The sequence below is a fragment of the Solanum dulcamara genome, chromosome 7, assembly GCF_947179165.1.
Source record: "Solanum dulcamara chromosome 7, daSolDulc1.2, whole genome shotgun sequence".
Classification (NCBI taxonomy): Eukaryota; Viridiplantae; Streptophyta; class Magnoliopsida; order Solanales; family Solanaceae; genus Solanum; species Solanum dulcamara.
This window is the reverse complement of record NC_077243.1, coordinates 1,353,925-1,370,063: the sequence shown is the minus strand read 5'-3', so window position 1 is coordinate 1,370,063 and position 16,139 is coordinate 1,353,925. Positions and strand designations below refer to the sequence as shown.

The following is a 16,139-nucleotide window of genomic DNA, read 5'->3' as shown; positions in this document are numbered from 1 at the left end:
GAGTAGTACCATACTCAATTATTTCCGTATATAAGATGTTGAGTACAACTTGTGTCGTGTTTACAGAGAAGAAAATTGTCATTTGCCTTGGCTTCTCATTTTCAACTTTTCCACACCGTCCATTTGTTATTTTCTTTTCTTATATATATATTTAGTCCTTTTTCTTCCACTATTTTCAATTCTCAAAGTCATGTTAAAACTTGAAAAGACCACGATATGATTCCTTTCATACTACATTCCAACAAATCGCTACTTAAATATAATTTTAAAAAGTATCAATAATTGGAAAAAAAAGAAAGATAATTGCAAGGTGTTAGTGTGTCATAGAAAAGTAGTATTTACTTATCATTTATGTTACTGTTTGTTGTTTCTTGTTCTTCGATTCCCGTAGTGTTTGTTGTAGCTATTGCTTCTTTTTCCAACTTCTTTGTCATACTCTTTATAGTATTTTGTCATAACTTCTCCATTTTGTCATTTCTTTTTTTGATTTGCTTTGAATTGCTTTTCCTTGAGCCAAGAGCTTATTGAAAACAATCTCTCTATCTCTCAAAGTTGGAGTAAGATCTATGTATACTCTAACTTGTGAAAGTCACATGGTATGTTGTTAGTATGTCATAGAAGTAGGGATGTAGCTAGGGGTAGCGCATGGTGCTCATTTGAATCCCTTTCGTCAGAAAATTACACTATATACAAAGTCAATTATTTTTTCTTTATATGTAGTACATGTTAAACCCATTGACTTCTTATATGTTTACTTCTTTATATTTTGTATCTCCTAAGAAAAATCTTGGCTCGATCATTGGGAAGAAGTCACACATAGGAGACAAGACCGTGTTGAGTGCGTGCAGAGTAAAAGAAACACAAAAAGAAGAGGCATAATATATAAATATGACCCTTAACTTGGCCTCAGTTGGAAACTATGACCTCTAACTTTACTAGTGCACAAGTAGAAACTTTAACTATTCAAAACTTGAACAAATAGACACATTCATCCTACATGGCAATTTTGTGTCCTATGTGTATTGTGTCACGTAGGACATGTGTATCTACTTGTTCAATTTTATACAAGTTTAAGTGCTTACTTACCCAAAGTTGGAGGGCATAAATGTAAAATGAGGTCAAGTTAAAGGGCATATTTATGTATTATGCCAAAAGAAAATGATAGAATTCAAAACATATATTGTTGAGAAAAATATTCAAATTGAGTTTGCAGTCCTCATCCATCGTCGCGGAGAATTAACGATCGTGGATGCAATTGTATTTTGCACCCGCTGATTTAAAATCCTATGTCAGTCTTTCTATACAAATAACATCTCCAATTTGTACTTGTAAATTGTTTTGGTAAACAAAGTGCACCTGTTTTCCTTCAACGCAATTGAAGCTAAAATATGCACAAGGAAGAATTAGTGGAACTTCGCATTGGTCCCAAAGAATTGTTGATGCAAAATCCTGAATGATCTTCATTTATTCAGAAAGAATAGCCAGGTTTGTCGAGTCAAACCTGAAAGCTTACAAGCTCACTGGTACTCGAAGTCCATCATAGCTAAGTTGCACATCCATGCCTTCCGTCTCCCTCAGTTTCAGTAGCCTTTCATTTACTACTTCATGATCCATGAGATGCATCATACCTTCAAACCACATCAAAACATGTGCTCGTTAGCTATGAAGCAGTTCTTGATGTGCATCAAATTTCAATTACTATTGATATATCGGCATTATAAAATTAGTATTCACCAAGTAATTCATATAATTGTTGTGTAAAAATATTCCTCAGAGACAAATCAAAGCTCTGGTATTTGAAGATCTGGTAAGGTCTAAAAGACACTAGTCGAAGGAGATACTGAAAGCCTAGCCATCATATACAGAAGTAAAATAGAAAAGGAAAGAACAAACATAGCAGTGTAAGTGCACAAAATATTGAAAAGAAAATACTAAAATAGGAAAAGAACGAACCAACATACCAGTGAAAAGTGTTCTTTTTGGTTTGATTTTTCGCACTTCCTCCAGAGCCTTCAAAATGTTATCATGGAAATGTCGATCACAGAAATGTATAATTATTCAACTGTTAAAAGCTCTCCATACCACTGCCCTCAAGTCAGCCCAACAAAAGATAAAAAAGATTAGAGCTCACCCTTGGAAGTCCAAAATGTGTTGCGGAAGATCTATCTGGTCGCAAAGCATCCTAAAAATGTTAGAAGACATTGGTTAGTTGGTTTAGCATTTAACATTAACCCATTGCTGGATAAAAGAACGCAGAGTTCAAAGGAAGAGAGACAGAAAGACCAACCATGATAAGGAGTTCACAGTCCTGTAAAAGTGGGTAAGTTTCTTCGGGTATATCACTTACATCACTAGGAAAGTCAGGTTGGGGTAGGGAAGAAGGAAAACGTTAGTCGCTAAGGTTCATGCCTGCTGATGAAAACTTCAAAATCAGAGAATAAGGTTTACCTGATATAACATGTATTCCCAAATCGAAAGCCCAAAGAACGATAACCGGAACCATGCCACACTGGCAAAGGAATTACCTACTAGGGAAACCAATGGAAACATGTAGGCATGATAAATAACCATTTCAACTTATAATGCACAAATAATCAGAAGGCCGATGGAAGGATGGACCAACTTGCGAGAGAAACAATGATAACTACAGAAAGGCCAAGTCAAAAGAAGTACAACCACACCTTGTACAGCATATTAGTGTTATACAATTTCTCTATCCATATAGCAAGTATATAGGTAAGCATGAGTTTTCTTAAACAATGGCTACTGTTTTTCATAGCCTTGTCTAAGTTATTAACCACGGATTCATGACAGTGGCAAAATTTGACATACACTGCACCCCCCCCCCCCTGACTTTGAGCAATTGGAAATTAACTGCATTCAAGTTGCTACCGGTCAGGCGGTCACAACAATTTAGATCTTAAATCAAAGTCTACACTTTTCAGTGTCATTGCCTAGTACTCGTGTCTTGACGTGAAAGGATTGCCTATACATATAATACTAAGAAGCTAGGATTCCAGCCAAATAAACAGCGCAAAAATATGATCCCCAAGAAAACAAGAGGGTCTTAATATCACTTACGTTGCGAAACAGTTGCTATAGACATAGTAGCACATCCTTCAGCAATCAGATATTTGAAATAGTACTAATGAATCCAACTAATCAACTAGTAGAGTAAAAAGCCTTAACCTTAAGATCATGTACAATGAATGGATCTTCCTTTATGATGTTAAATTGCAACTCTGAGACTGCAGCTCCCGGAATGATATCACTTTTGTCTATCAAATAATAGTGAGTTTTCTTCATCACCTAAAATGAAAGAAAAAATTGCAAATTCTGAGCTAATAAAAATACATACCATTTTCTGGAGCAAGTTGCTATCTCAGAGTGGCAAAAGAATACTAGTGAATTAGAAAACAAATGTAGTAACTTCAAGAAATTCCAGCCAGTAGCTGAAAATAAAAACCCTTCCAGCAAAAGGACATGATATAATATTTAATGATTGTTGGACAGTCCCTTCAACCTATCTTAGTACTTCAATAACTATGTATTGTCATGCATTCTTGCAACTTGGTTGTCATATACATAGAATCTGGAAGTCAAATCTGTTCTTTGTTTATTTATAAGTTTCCTTGAACTTGTAATGATCTAATTTGCTCAGTAATACAAAGTAAATCACACATGACTAAGATACTAGCTATCAAGAAAATGATAAAGGCTGAATGAATTCAATTCTAATCACTCAGCTAATCAAGAGATGCTAAAAATGAGATGATGCATTATCATTTAGTGGCACGAATGTTTGTATCTGTAGCTTCATGATGAAATATCAAGCACTGCATCTAATGAATTTCAGAAGAACTCAGACCTCAAAATCACGACTTGCCACATAAATAGGAATAGAGGGCTGGACATTGTTAGTCCAATCGCGAAGATCATCCATACCTGCAGGAGTGTGTGCGCTTTGCTTAGATATAGAGAGAAAGGAGGACCTTTTTGGGGGTAGAGGGGTAGGGGGTAGGGTGCACCAAATGGACAGGAAAAGACATATCCACATTGCACTAAACATCACAAGTGATTTTATCAGAGACCTCCAATTGCATCAGCATGAGAATGAGTTATAATGACCGCGTCAATTGTTCTTATCCTGACATAAAACAACTAGACACGAGTAAGTCAAACAGATCATAAGCAACAAGTTATGAAGTTTTTTACTTTAAAAGGGCAGAAAGTCAATACTTCAAAGAATCCAATTCATGAAGGAAAAAACAAAAGGAAACAGTTAATCATAGAAGAATAATGCTGATATTCTGTTGTCTCGGCCATTTAACTTAGCAAGTTCAAAATCCTCTTCAAACTATATCACGGAACAAGCTTATAATTCTAGCCTAACCTACTGATTCTCTCCTGTACTCTTCACACACTCAATAGATCATGAAAAGCTTCTGTCAGAAAAGCAAATATTGGAAAGAAGGATGGCATGGGAAGAAGTTCACAGGCACTATTAGCAGAACTTTTACCAGAAAATGTGATAAACAAAGTCTTCCTAGGTACAAGTATGTCCCACTCACATGGTATGGAGCAATAAAGCTATTTTGAAATATTTATTTATTCCCTTTAATAAGCAAAATAGGAATCAGATATAAAATCTTTTAGGTGAGTTATAAACATTTTAATCGAAACCTAATGGACCACGGGGCAGTAGCATTCCATTTCAACATGCGTGTAAAAGCAAACTCTTTCAGCACTCGAAGACATCCAACCAGGAATCATGACAGATTCAACCAAAGAATCTATGTAACATATGGTATATGATCTTTTGATGTGGTTACGAAAGAAGTCTACTATGTGATGACGTGGAGCAGAGTCAAAATAATCACAATTATTCATAACATGTAGGTCCATAGCTATCTACTTCCCTAACAAGATCCTCAAGGAAAAAAAGTACAACTAGCAGTAGAATGAGTTGCCCAAAACTGCAATCTAGGAGGTTGACGCATGTAGCTTTAACATTTTTGCACAAAAAATTCTCTTCTGGCTTCACACTAGCAGCAGCTGAAGTTTATCCTTTTAAAACACATAATACCATATATATTCAGAATAAAACAAAGTGATATATGAATTTAAGTGGAAGCGGCTTACCCATAAGCAGGAAACCATCTCATAGCACTATGGTAGAAGAACCTGGATCACATAAAGGAAAATGCTATTAGACATTAAGGAATTAGAACCTAAGCATATAGTTGAATCAGGATTAACTAAGTTGACAGAACAATTTCAAAATACTACCCCCATTCCGAATTAACAACACCAATAAGATTATGAGTTATCTCAGAATAAAGTTTCCGGAAAATTAACTGAAACACAAAAGAATTCACAAATAATCATGATCTAAAATTCTCTAACATACTTGCCAACATCTATAAGAATGTTATAGTTGCCCGCGGGCCTGGTATGGCGAATAAGGATGCTGGTGTTCAGTCTCCTATTTCTGCTACCCGGCTCAGCAGCTTTTGAGCACACCTGTAATAGGACATTAACAAGACCATATAGTATAACCACTTATTGTAATTCGAAAAACTACTCTAAAAACACAAATAAGGATGCCGCATCAAGTTTCTCAAGCTTACAGGGCACGTCTTCAAGGGTTTAGTGAGGCAGCTCACTCGAGGAATTCCTTCACTTGTTCCTGTTCCCAAAAATATTATCTCAGATTGATGTGCAGATACCTCAGCTCCATTCTGAGAACTTGCAGAACCTGTAACATGATTAAAATTACTACTGCCGTATATGAAGAATCTAATGAACTGTAATTCCGTTAAGCGAAAATTATTGAAAATTTGGGAAGATACTTACTAGAATGAAGAGAAGCTGTGAAAACAGGTTTGAATCGAGAAAACCTTTTTCTAGATATTGAGATTGAATTGTTATTGATGAAAGAAAATTGGCGAGTGAAACGAGTGATATAGAAGACTGAATGAGAAGGAGGACGAACAATTCCGAGAAAGACCGTCATTTTAGCTTGTGATTTTGCAGTTCCGATGCAACTCCGGCAGCTAAACTCCCCAAACCGGTTTCGTTTCAACTGTTTGATTTGTAAGGACAAAACGGTTGCAAACGAAAAATACATACAAGCTGGGCCATGTGTAGTGGGCCGGCCTTAATGGTATTAGTACCTCGTTATGGGCCGGCCTTATAAGGACAAAGTCGGGAAGATTTGGAAAGAGTCACTTTTAGAGCGGTTATTTAAAAGTAAACTTTACCTAAATTCCATAATGGAAAAGTCTAATTACTATACATCCCTCATTGTATCAAAATTACCCGATTTCCCCTTTTTTTTCAATTTTTCTGATACATTAGTTATGTATCTGATACATCAATTTAGCTGTAGAATAATTAATGAAGATCATCTATTTATGGATAGTATCTTAATATAAGGTATGATTGGTTCTTTAAATCAATTACTGATCTAATTAATGAGATTAATTTGGTTAAAACAAATAACGGTTGTGTACATGAAGATTCAAGCCAAAAAACAGAGTATAAAGTCAAACCAAATTCGATTTCAATTTTTTTTCCAGTTTTGCTGATACATAAGTTATGTATCTGATACATCAACTTTAGATGTAGAATACTTAATGCATATCAGCTATTTACGGTTAGTATCTTAATGTAAGGTATGATTGGTTCTTTAATTGAATTACTGGTCTAATTAATGTGATTAATTTGTTAAAAAAGCAACTGTTATGTTCATGTAGATTCAAGCCAAAAAACAGAGCATCGTCTCGAATGGAAAAAACAGAGCATCAATTCAAACCGAAATCGATTTCAATTATTTTTTCAGTTTTGCTGATACATAAGTTATGTATCTGATACATCAACTTTAGCTATAGAATAGCTAATGCACATCAGCTATTTATGGATAGTAGATTGAGATAAGGTATGATTATAAATGAGATTCTGATACATAAACAAGATGTATCAGAATCACTAAATCTTGATACATGAGATGCTGATACATATACAATATCAGAAGTATTCAAGTTTGATAAATTAGAATCTGATACATTAACAGTATGTATCAGAAACAGTCAAGTTTGATAAATTAGAATATGATACATTAACAGTATGTATCAGAAGCAGTCAAGTTTTATACATTAGAATATGATACATTAATAGTATGTATCAGAATCAAGAAGCAGTCAAGTTTGATACATGATAATATGATATATAAACTTTGATCTTATATTAGAGTTTCATACATGAGAAAAACTTAAAAGTTTGGTAATTGTACATTCTTCTAATACAAAATTCAAAAAAAAAAACTACTCGACGTCCATCGGTTCTCCTTGACTAGGAGATATGAAATCTCTCTTAGGTTTTTTAGGATCATCGTTATCGCTAACATAACCATCCTTGGCCTTCCAACAACCATAATTCCACAATAGTGTGGCATATCTTGAACGGAAGAATTCGGCATGTAGTCCAGTATTTGGAATAGAAATTCCATCCTAAATAACTTTATACCTTCTTTACCTATTGATGATTCAAATCATCAAGAAAATTAGCCCTATATGCCGTGCCGAATCTCAATGGGTGTGACAAAATCTTCTTGATGACGTATTTCATTCCCTGCATTGACATGAAAAATAGTTAAATATAACTTGAACTTTATACATAAATACGATGTATCATATGCATTAAAATATTTGATTCATGAGATTCTAATACAAACAAAAGATGTATCAGAAGCAGTAAGGCTTTATAAATTATAATCTGATACATAAATGTAGATGTATCAGAATCATTAAAATTTGATGCAATAGAAACTGACACTTAAACACGATGTATCAGAAGTGGTAAATCTTCAAAAAAATGGCATTTAAAAAAAACACTATGTATCAGAAGAGTTAGCGTTTGATACATGATAAGCTGATACATAAACGATATGTATCAGAATCAAAGAACCTTCATAAAAACTTCATTAAAAAAAAACCTTAATTGAACTCATACCTTTGGGAGATTAGGGCATGTTGTAACCCCTTCAATCTTGTTGTCTGGTTCTTTGGGTGCATGTTTAACTGGAGCTTTCGACTTCAATTTCTCACGTAGCTTATCCATTACTGCTGGATCGTTATGATGTTTGGATCTAACCTCGTCGTAACCTTCCCAAGATGAATCAGAACCAGGTGAAACAAGAATTCCTTGATTTTTATTTGACTGTTTGAGACCATGAACGGATTTCATATGTATCATTGAAGATATGAGTTACAAAAACAGAAAAATTTACAGAAGAAAGCAAATGATATCAATTTTAGAAGATTTTTCAAAGATTTACAGTAGAAATCAAATGATACAAATTTTAGGAGAAATCAGATTGAATGAGGATGAAGTGAGATTCCATATAAGGAAAAATTAAAATATACCTTAGTTAGAACCTTAAAATTGAGTAACTCATAAATTCAAAATCTCAAAAACTGATGAAGAGGAGCGAATTAGGGCGAGGATTTAGGGAGGAAGAGTGATGTATCAGTGAGGGAGAGAGTGTTAAAGGAAAAAGAGGGATTTTGGAAATTTTTTGGTATAATAGGGAATACAAGTAAATATGGTATTAGAATATGTGTAAAAAAGTATTTTTTCCTAATTAAAACATAACCAGCAGTTGATTCCATCTTAATGGGGCATATGTTTTCTCTTCTTAAACATATTTGAATCATTTCAATATCGCTTTTCATATCTTCTCCACCATTAAAAATTTTCCCCGTGTGTCTTCGTTCCACCCCATTCGAGTAAAGTGATATACATTTATTTTGCTTTATTTTTAAAATTCTAGTTAGACATTGTAGATACTAGGCTAAAGTAATTATATAAATTATTCATTTTTTCCAAAGTCAAATTGACATTAGACTAAATTAAAAATGGTATTCGTACTTAGTCTTAAGTATTCGTTAATAAAGTAATCAATAATATATTACTGACTTCCAATCCATTCCATACGTACAATATTAAATTTCTACATGTTACATATATACATAAGATAGTTTTTCTAGTGTTTAATGTTTATGTTTTTTGTCTATTCCTTCCGTCTAAATTTACTTATATTTTTTGCTTTTTCGAGATTTAAATTATGTGATTTTTTAAAAAATATTTTTTTTTTCAACATATGATGATGAGAAGAATTGCAATATCTAAATTTTAATTTTAAAATATTGAGTTAATCTAATTTAACTTTAAAAATTAGTTAATTTTAGTACTAAAAAGGTGAAAAATGTCACATAAATTGATATGAAAAAAGTATTAAATAGAAACTAGGTAATAATCTGCCCTGGTGGTTGGTCAAGGAATAATTTTCAGCCGGTGTGTGGAATTCCTTACAGTGAAAATGGTGCATTTTCAGAAGATTCAACACGTTTAAACTTTAAAGGAAAAATATCAGAAAAAAGGACGGTAAGCATTAAAATTTTAGTGGATTTAAATTCGTAAATTAAATTGGACTATATTAAATTCAATAAAATAATTCAAATGATGTGGCAATTCAAGTCAAATTAAATGAGCCACTAAAAGCACACCACGTGTCAAAGTGATATGGCAATTCAAGTCAAATTAAATGAGCCATTACAATCATGCCATGTGCCAAAATTATGTGGCAATCCAAGTCAAATTAAATAATTCACTAAAATTATGCCACATGTCAAAGTTATGTGGCAATCCAAGTCAAATTAAATGAGCCACTAGAATAATGACACGTGTATATGCGACATGTTCTGACCAATCAAATTGAAGATCTTCACCAAAGGCATCTGATTGGTCAGTTCAAACCGACCAATCAAATCACACAGGGCTACCACTCCCTACAACTATAAATAGGGGTCCTCATTATTCTTAGAGAGGGGGGTTTTGAAGAACAAGAAGCAAAAAGAGAGCTCGTGGATCAAAGGCCGCAAATTCTTTACAGAGCTACAAAGTTCAAGTAATCAAATTCAAGTTCAAGATCAAGAACGAAGGCAAATATCAAAAAGTTCGAGATCAAGTTACTTGTTCATATTTACTATTCGTCATAACCGTGTATTCGTTAAGAATAATTCAAATCCAAATTTGAAGACAAAGATTCAAGATCAAGCTATTCGAGCCCTTGACTCTAAATCAAATTCAAGTTCAACATATTCCATATTATTTGAAGAATCAGATGATCATCATAGAGATTGTTACACACACTATATTTTGAAATTAAATATTACACTTTGTTACTCCAATTTTTCGATCTTGATTATTTATTTTTCTCGACTCAAAAATTTGTTGTTTACAAGAACCTTATATTCAATAAGCTCAGCCAACAATTCAACTAGTTTGACATGAACAGGTGGGCACCTTCAGGTTCACAGGCCAATCTAGGATTCAAATTTTATAAGTTTGAGTTGGAGATTCTATAACAACTTATTGCCTGGGCTTCATGTCAAAGTTATTAGGTTCAGATAACCTGTATGTAGAATTTTTCGTAAGCAATATCAAAAATGTTAACAAATGAATAGATCACTATAATCATAAAAGATATGAATTTATATATATATTGATACGTATTATTTTTTGTTTTGCTTAGTATATGAATATAATACATATAGCAAAATTTTTAATTAAGCAGTGTTCCGTGACACTACTTGAAATAAGGGATATCCGCCCTGAAACTGTATACTACATCCGCCCCGGTTTACAATTTGGAAGAAAGTAGTCATGGGCACATTTGTCCATCCGCTTCTAGATTGGGCCTACACGGATGCAAAGTCAATGGTCTAGTTTTTTAAAAAACTATCTAAATACATATCTTATTTTATTATAATTTTTAAAAATTTTCTACTATTTAAAAAAAATTCAAAAATTTTCTCTCGAATACATTACTCCCCTCTCACTGATACATCCTTATCCCCCTCTCGGATATATCCTTCTCCTGTGTATCTGGATGTCTTATCCCCTCTTTAATACATTCTTATCCCTTCTTTGATACATCCTTCCGCTCTCTGAGACATCTCTCTCTTATGTATCCGAAAGTCTAGTGATGTATTTGAAATTCAAAAAATTCAAGGAATTTTTATAATTTTACAAAAATAGGAAAATAATGTAATTGATTCTTAAAACTATTAGATTTAGAAAAATTACACGTAGTTTTTCTGGTTACCCGTTCAGGCCCAACTTCAGATATGATCTTTGCATCATTGCAAATAATTACCTTCTTTATTTATTTTTTTCTCTTTAAATAAATTGATCCGTAATTCTTGTCTGTTAGCGGGGCATAAATTCTTTAAAATTGATGTAATACTCAAACATAATTTATGAGATATTATAAAATAAAAGGATAAATTTATGTCCACGAAAAAATTATTTGTTGCGAAGGATCAAAAAGAAAGACCCGGCAACTTCTTCCCATCATTAATTTAACGCGTGCCAAGAAGGATGGTCCATTTTACTTTTCAACTTATGAACAACATATCTAAAAACCAACTTTGCACACGGCAAAAGTTAATATATCAGTCACCATGTCTCTAACAACTTCACCAGTTTGAACTTTTAACACCCACTACTAGTTGATGAAACTTATATATATAAAATAGTAGCCTTGAAGTAGTAATTAATTATTTCAACACAAAGATGGGATATGTTAGTAGTGTTTGGCTTGGAGTTTTGGTATTCATTTCAATTCATGGCTATGGCAATATTAGACTATGTGAAGCTTCTTCTCGTGTCATACAAACATCCGATCAGATATACCACACTGGTTATCATTTTCAACCTGCCAAGTATTGGATGAATGGTAAGTAATTACTCATCCATTAGTAATGATGATTCAGAATATCACACATTCATTAATTAAAAAGAGATTCAACAACGGAAAAAGATTCAATTCTTTGTGATCCTTTCTATTGTTCTTAGGTAGTCAATTAGGTTAAACTTAAACTTGTGCCATTTTATCCTAATTGTTTTTTTTTTCTTTTTCTATTGTCCACATGTGACTTTATGATGATCAAATTCGCAATTCTTGGTTTTGGTTCCGCAGATCCTAATGGTAAGTATCTCAAGTTATTTATTTATTTTTCTCTGAACGTGTTTGATATGACGAAATTCATTTTTCTTGAACTTGTTCTCCGAAAATGTATCTCATATCGCTAAGTGGGCAGAGAATTCCTTTATAAAATATTTTTAAAGTCAAAAAAAATAAAATTGGACAAAATGTAGTAAGTCAAAAACTTGCACTAAGCACCAGTTATATCATCATTATGCATGCAGGACCAATGATATACATGGGGATTTACCATTTCTTCTACCAGTACAATCCTTACGATGCACAAGCAGGTAACATAGTATGGGGCCATTCCACGTCGACCGATCTCGTCAACTGGACTCCTCAACCGCCGGCGCTTCTCCGATCAGAGCCTTACGATTTCAAAGGCTGTTTTTCCGGTTCTACAACTCTTCTCTCCGGCGGTAAACCGGCAATTCTCTACACCGGCGTAGATTTCTCCGATAACCAGGTTCAAAATCTAGCCTTCCCCAAAAATTTAGCTGACCCGTATCTTATCGAATGGGTAAAATCGCCTTATAATCCATTAATCGCACCGAATTCGGTGAACAAAATTGACGGTCAAAATTTCAGAGATCCAACTACTGCTTGGCTAAATCCTGATGGAAATTGGAGAATGGTAGTTGGAAATCAACAAAATGGAAACGGAATAGGCTTATTGTATAGAAGCAAAAACTTCATCGATTGGATTCAAGCTGAAAATCCACTGCATTTTATGAACAATTCTGGAATGTGGGAATGCCCTGATTTTTTCCCTGTTTCAACAATCAGTCAAAATGGTTTAGAAACTTCCACAATGGGTCCGAATGTGAAACATGTATTCAAGGCAAGTAAAGCAAGCACTGATTACTACACAATTGGTATATATAATCTGAATAAGGATATATTTATCCCGGATAACAAATCACTGGATATTGGATTAGGATTTCGATATGATTATGGTAAATTTTATGCATCGAAAAGTTTTTTCGATAATGCTACTAATAGGAGGATTTTGTTTGGATGGGTTAATGAGTCAGTAAATAATCGTGAAATTAATAGTATTAGAGGATGGGCTGGTCTTCAAGGTATTCCTAGAAGGATTTGGCTTCAGAAATCTGGAAATCAGCTGCTGCAATGGCCGATAGTTGAAATTGAAAATCTTCGAATGAACCCAGTTGTTCAAGATACTACACTGCTTATGCCTGGATCAGTACGTGAAATTTCTGGAGTCACTGCTACCCAGGTAAAGAAATTTTTTCAACCTGTTGCAAACAAGTAATTCGTAGTCGATTTAGGATTTTTATTTTTAATATTTTTTTTAAAATATGTAATAAAATAAATAAAGAGATCCGACATACAGTCGTCATTTTTCAATGAAAGGGTGTAAATATTGATATGAAAATTATACTATTTATAAATGATTAAAATAATTTTTTATGTATATATAATAGATATCAAATCTCATTCGATTAGTTCGTGTGTCTATTTCTTCAGATTTTAAACCCCTTAATCAAAATCTTGACTTCGCCACTGTCCACCACCACAAGTAGCTTGGTGCCTATAATTATCGTTGAAGCCAACCTAATTGTGATTTTTTTTTTTATTCAAGTATTTGTATTATTTTTTGGATTACTAATTTCACTTTTTAAGGACTGTTATTTTTAATTAACTTTTAGTTGACCTAGTAATATATAAGTATAGTTATCAATACTTTTTAAAGCAAATTATATATAATTTCACTTGTTATGAATGACTGAACGAGTGACATCTAGTTACATGTTAGCTGACTTACTGTTTTATTTTTATATAATCAATATATCAATATCAAAGAATCGCTAATTTCTGACGGATGTAATTACATGTAACTTTTTCAACGGCTTTTCCATAGGAAATTGGTTGGCGAGGAGCCAAATTCCAATAGGATGTCCGTGGAAATGTAAATTTTTTGCTTGCTTCTGTTTTTGACTAATTTGTAACTTTGTTTTGGCTTACAGGCAGATGTAGAAATGTCATTTTCAACTAAAACGTTGGAAAAAGCAGAAAAATGGGAAGCAAATTGGACAAATCCACAAGAAGTGTGTAGCATAAAGAGTGCATCAGTAAAAGGTGGGGTTGGCCCATTTGGGCTACTAGTTTTGGCATCTAAGGACATGCAAGAATATACTGCAATTTTCTTCAGAATTTTCAAAGGAGATAACAACAATTTTATAGTCCTCATGTGTAGTGACCAGACCAAGTAAGAAATTTGATCTCTCTTTCCCTATTAATAGTCAACGTAAGAAATTTTTACACTATCGAATTATTTATAATCCTTTTTTTCTTAATTAAACTTTTTTTTTCCATGTTGTAGGTCTTCCTTACACTTGCCTTCTAGTGATTATGATAAAACAACTTATGGGGCCTTCTTGAATGTGGATCCTGTTCAAGAAAAATTGTCTCTGAGGACTTTGGTATGTTTTTTAGTTATAAGTCATGATAAAATCGTATACAATTTGGTATGATACGAAAATATTTTTTAGAAAATGTTTGAAAAATATTTTCAAGAAATAAGCCAATTTTTTATTTAAAAAAGATTTTTTTTAGCCAAATATTAATATACGACTATCAGTCTTTAATCTCTCCAAACATTTTCCAGTAATACCAAATGAACACTCAGTTTCGATGGGACTACAATGGATATGTGATGAGAATATTATTTAATTTATATTTTTGTTTTGTTTTTTGGTAGATTGATCACTCAATAGTGGAGAGCTTTGGTGGAGAAGGAAAAGTTTGCATTACAGCTAGAGTTTACCCAACTAATTTAGCAGTGGATGGTGCAACCCATTTATATGCCTTCAACAATGGTTCACAGAGTGTTGACATCTCAAAATTGACTGCTTGGAGCATGAAAACAGCTCAAATCAATTGATTTAATCCAACATTTATAGATTTATTTTCTTAATTGTATTTTATTAATACACTCTGTAATCTGGCATATTAAGAGACATATACTCGAATAAACTGTATTTCTCTTAATGTATTATATTCAAACATAGGAACTAAGTGTTCGGTGCAGTCGAACAATTTTCTTCAATAAACTATATGGTATATAAGAAAAGTTTATATTGTGTGTATATATAAGACAAAAATTACTTAATATAAGTAATTGTTTTTATTAATTTGACTATTACATAGTATAAATCTTCAAACTAATGGTTGATCGATTTCCTAGCGGTTAATCATAATACAAAAGCACTCCACAATTTGTAAGACCTAACTATGGATCTTACAACTTTCTCAAACAAATTAAACTCTAGATTCTGAATTTGCTACTCATTAAAAGACCAAACGAAACAAAAAACTTTCTTGAACAATTCACCAAGTCAATTGAATTCTAGATCGTGAATTTGCCTCAGGAGGGCAACACAAAGCGGCAAGTTGGACAAACCCTCTTTACCCCTAACCAATTCATTAAACAATTCCCATGGTACACATGAGAACAAGGCATTTTTGTTGCTTCACTTCCAACATCCATCTTTTCCATACAAATCACACACACACAATCACTTCCTAATTCTGTTTCTTCAATTTTCACTTTCTCCAAATCTTCTTCAACCAATTCATTGGCAGGACGAATTACCTCATCTCTACTTTCTTCAATGAAGTAATTGACAGGAAGGCTAAAATAAACTGTCATTGGCAATATTTTCTTGTTCCTATTATAAGGTTCATTGGCAATTTTATCAGCAAAAGAACATATTTGACGTAATATCATTGGTTGTCTATGTACCGGCACTTCCATGATATGTAACATTCTTGTAACATTGTGCCACGATAAGTTGTTATGGGGCAATCGATCACATCTCTCATGAAATATTTCAGTTTTAATAATGCTCTCTAAACGGGAAATATCGAATTCATCATCATCATCTTCTTCTTCTTCTTGTTCCCTAATAAATTCGACCTCGAATTTGATGAAGAATTGATCGTAGGGTGTTGGTTCAACACTGCTTGTGTCAAGAGTCTCATCTTGGTGGGCATCACAATAATCATCTCCTGCATAATCCATTAGGAAATTTTTAAATGATTTTTTTTTTTAAATAAA

General features: G+C 33.1%; 3 protein-coding genes across 5 annotated transcripts; 1 reads left to right on the top strand and 2 right to left on the bottom strand.

Moving 5' to 3' along the window:
- Nucleotides 1–1,113: 1,113 nt before the first annotated feature.
- On the bottom strand, nucleotides 1,114–6,108 carry LOC129895918 (putative hydrolase C777.06c). 2 transcript variants are annotated; one of them, XM_055971706.1, is made up of 13 exons: nucleotides 5,857–6,108; nucleotides 5,631–5,758; nucleotides 5,411–5,523; nucleotides 5,143–5,184; nucleotides 4,092–4,147; nucleotides 3,869–3,945; nucleotides 3,190–3,309; nucleotides 2,449–2,525; nucleotides 2,288–2,351; nucleotides 2,132–2,182; nucleotides 1,962–2,010; nucleotides 1,502–1,628; nucleotides 1,114–1,381 (listed from the first exon to the last, which is right to left on the bottom strand). In XM_055971706.1, exons 1-12 carry the CDS (start codon nucleotides 6,014–6,016, stop codon nucleotides 1,510–1,512), a joined length of 1,056 nt encoding a protein of 351 aa, XP_055827681.1. In that variant the 5' UTR covers nucleotides 6,017–6,108; the 3' UTR covers nucleotides 1,114–1,381; nucleotides 1,502–1,509. The 2 variants fall into 2 exon arrangements, with proteins under 2 accessions (XP_055827681.1, XP_055827680.1); XM_055971705.1 differs by having other exon boundaries at nucleotides 1,114–1,628.
- A 5,387-nt stretch (nucleotides 6,109–11,495) lies between these two features.
- LOC129896598 (beta-fructofuranosidase, insoluble isoenzyme CWINV1-like) lies at nucleotides 11,496–15,089 on the top strand. Of its 2 annotated transcripts, XM_055972537.1 has the most exons (6): nucleotides 11,496–11,803; nucleotides 12,047–12,055; nucleotides 12,277–13,295; nucleotides 14,047–14,288; nucleotides 14,403–14,502; nucleotides 14,781–15,089. In XM_055972537.1, exons 1-6 carry the CDS (start codon nucleotides 11,641–11,643, stop codon nucleotides 14,961–14,963), a joined length of 1,716 nt encoding a protein of 571 aa, XP_055828512.1. In that variant the 5' UTR covers nucleotides 11,496–11,640; the 3' UTR covers nucleotides 14,964–15,089. The 2 variants fall into 2 exon arrangements, with proteins under 2 accessions (XP_055828512.1, XP_055828513.1); XM_055972538.1 differs by lacking the exon at nucleotides 12,047–12,055 and having other exon boundaries at nucleotides 11,497–11,803.
- A 98-nt stretch (nucleotides 15,090–15,187) lies between these two features.
- On the bottom strand, nucleotides 15,188–16,139 carry LOC129896599 (uncharacterized). Its single transcript, XM_055972539.1, has one exon. It carries the CDS (start codon nucleotides 16,101–16,103, stop codon nucleotides 15,447–15,449), a length of 657 nt encoding a protein of 218 aa, XP_055828514.1. The 5' UTR covers nucleotides 16,104–16,139; the 3' UTR covers nucleotides 15,188–15,446.

What these genes read in the sequence shown, in the direction of transcription:
- LOC129895918 (XM_055971705.1), bottom strand. Translation starts at nt 6,016, where the DNA reads ATGACGGTCTTTCTCGGAATTGTTCGTCCTCCTTCTCATTCAGTCTTC. An exon ending in TGGCAAGTCGTGATTTTGAG is followed by an intron (nt 3,310 to 3,868) that starts GTCTGAGTTCTT and finishes CTTTCATTTTAG; the next exon opens with GTGATGAAGAAAACTCACTA. An exon ending in AAAAAGAACACTTTTCACTG is followed by an intron (nt 1,629 to 1,961) that starts GTATGTTGGTTC and finishes TGTGGTTTGAAG; the next exon opens with GTATGATGCATCTCATGGAT.
- LOC129896598 (XM_055972537.1), top strand. Translation starts at nt 11,641, where the DNA reads ATGGGATATGTTAGTAGTGTTTGGCTTGGAGTTTTGGTATTCATTTCA. An exon ending in CTGGAGTCACTGCTACCCAG is followed by an intron (nt 13,296 to 14,046) that starts GTAAAGAAATTT and finishes TTTGGCTTACAG; the next exon opens with GCAGATGTAGAAATGTCATT. An exon ending in AATTGTCTCTGAGGACTTTG is followed by an intron (nt 14,503 to 14,780) that starts GTATGTTTTTTA and finishes GTTTTTTGGTAG; the next exon opens with ATTGATCACTCAATAGTGGA.
- LOC129896599 (XM_055972539.1), bottom strand. Translation starts at nt 16,103, where the DNA reads ATGGATTATGCAGGAGATGATTATTGTGATGCCCACCAAGATGAGACT.